This window comes from Echinops telfairi, unplaced genomic scaffold, assembly GCF_000313985.2.
Source record: "Echinops telfairi isolate 266 unplaced genomic scaffold, ASM31398v2 ScPeMD7_655;HRSCAF=1070, whole genome shotgun sequence".
NCBI lineage: Eukaryota > Metazoa > Chordata > Mammalia > Afrosoricida > Tenrecidae > Echinops > Echinops telfairi.
Window position 1 is genome coordinate 34183858 of NW_022104553.1, and position 1393 is coordinate 34185250.

A 1393-nucleotide genomic window follows, 5' to 3' on the forward strand; every position below is an offset into this window, starting at 1 on the left:
CATGTGGGCTTTGTTGCTTCTCAGCTAGATGGCCGCTTGTTTACCTTCAAGCCATTAAGACCCCAGATGCTATATCTTTTGATAGCCGGGCGCCATCAGCTTTCTTCACATTTGCTTATTTTGTCTTCAGCTCTGTGTTGGGAAGGTGAGCATCGTGGAATGCCATAAACTGTTGATTTCTAATAGTTCTTTGGACCTTCTGCATATGTCTCATCAGATATGTTTTGTGGATATTTTCTCCCATTCTGGAAGTTGCCTTCATTTTCCAATAACGTCCATGGAAGCCCCACATTGTTAGGTTTGAGGAAGTCCAGTTTACCTGTAGTTTCCCCTGTTGCTTATGGTCTTTGGTGTCCTCGTAAGAAACCATTGACTCGTCCAAGGTCTCGAGCATTTACTCCTTTGTTCTGAGCGTTTGATGCTGTGGCTCTTTCCAGGCCTCTGCTTCACTGAGCTAATTTTGATACATGGTGTGAGGTGGGAATCCAGTGTCATTCTTTTGTGTGAACCTCGTTCTTTTGCATCCTCAGTTGTTCCAGCATCATGTATTGAGAAGACTGTTCTTTCATCATTGAATTGTGTTGGTGCCTTTGTCCAAAACCATTGGGGTGTAAACACTGTGGATTGTATGCCGAGTGGGGTGGGCAACCTTTGGAGCATTAGGGACAGTGGTACTCCTTTCTCCCTTAGGATATTACAAAGAGCCGCTGGCCGAGGATGCTCAGTAGATAAAGGGGGGTGGGCGGGAGCAGAGGCCATTGAAGAGGCTGGAGACGGAGGTGCCTTGAGCGCTGGCAGAGGAACTGAGAGCAGTGATTTCCCCGAGACAGGCCTGGCGCGCACTGGGCCCGCGGAAACCTGGGACAGGCTGCATCTGGAAGTTTCACTCAGATTTCTCTCCTGGGCAGGACTCACAGATTTCAAGCCTGGCTACTGGGTCGGTGTCCGCTATGACGAGCCACTAGGGAAAAATGATGGCAGGTAACAACCAGCGTGTGTGTGTGTGTGTGTGTGTGTGTGTGTGTGTGGTACACGCCTGTGTTGTGTGGTGTGACCCAGCCCATCTAGCCTCCGGGGGTCAGAAAGAACGGTGTGTGTGTGTGTGTGTGTGTGTGTTGTGTGGCGTGAGCCCGCCCACCCTAGCCTCCGGGGGTCAGAACGGCGTGAGGCTCGCTGACTGGCTCCCTCATCGTGCCCTACAGCGTGAGTGGGAAACGCTACTTCGAGTGCCAGGCCAAGTACGGCGCCTTCGTCAAGCCCTCAGTTGTGACGGTGGGAGACTTCCCTGAGGAGGACTACGGGTTGGACGAGATGTGACACCCCAGGAAGGTGACCTCTCAGCTCCAGCTCCTGCTCGCCTCCTTATCCTCTGTGCCCCGCCCCCCTTGCCCCC

The 1393-nt window shown here is 52.5% G+C and overlaps 1 protein-coding gene across 2 annotated transcripts in view; it reads left to right on the top strand.

The window, feature by feature from the left end:
* Positions 1–1393, top strand: part of TBCB (tubulin folding cofactor B) — an 8645-nt gene that overhangs the window by 6071 nt on the left and 1181 nt on the right. The window contains exons 5-6 of one of the 2 annotated variants that reach the window (XM_004715814.2): positions 909–981; positions 1203–1311. In XM_004715814.2, the coding sequence (XP_004715871.1) occupies positions 909–981; positions 1203–1311 (182 nt within the window). Of the gene's footprint in view, positions 1–908; positions 982–1202; positions 1330–1393 lie in introns of both variants that reach the window. The other variant, XM_045292992.1, reaches the window with a different exon arrangement.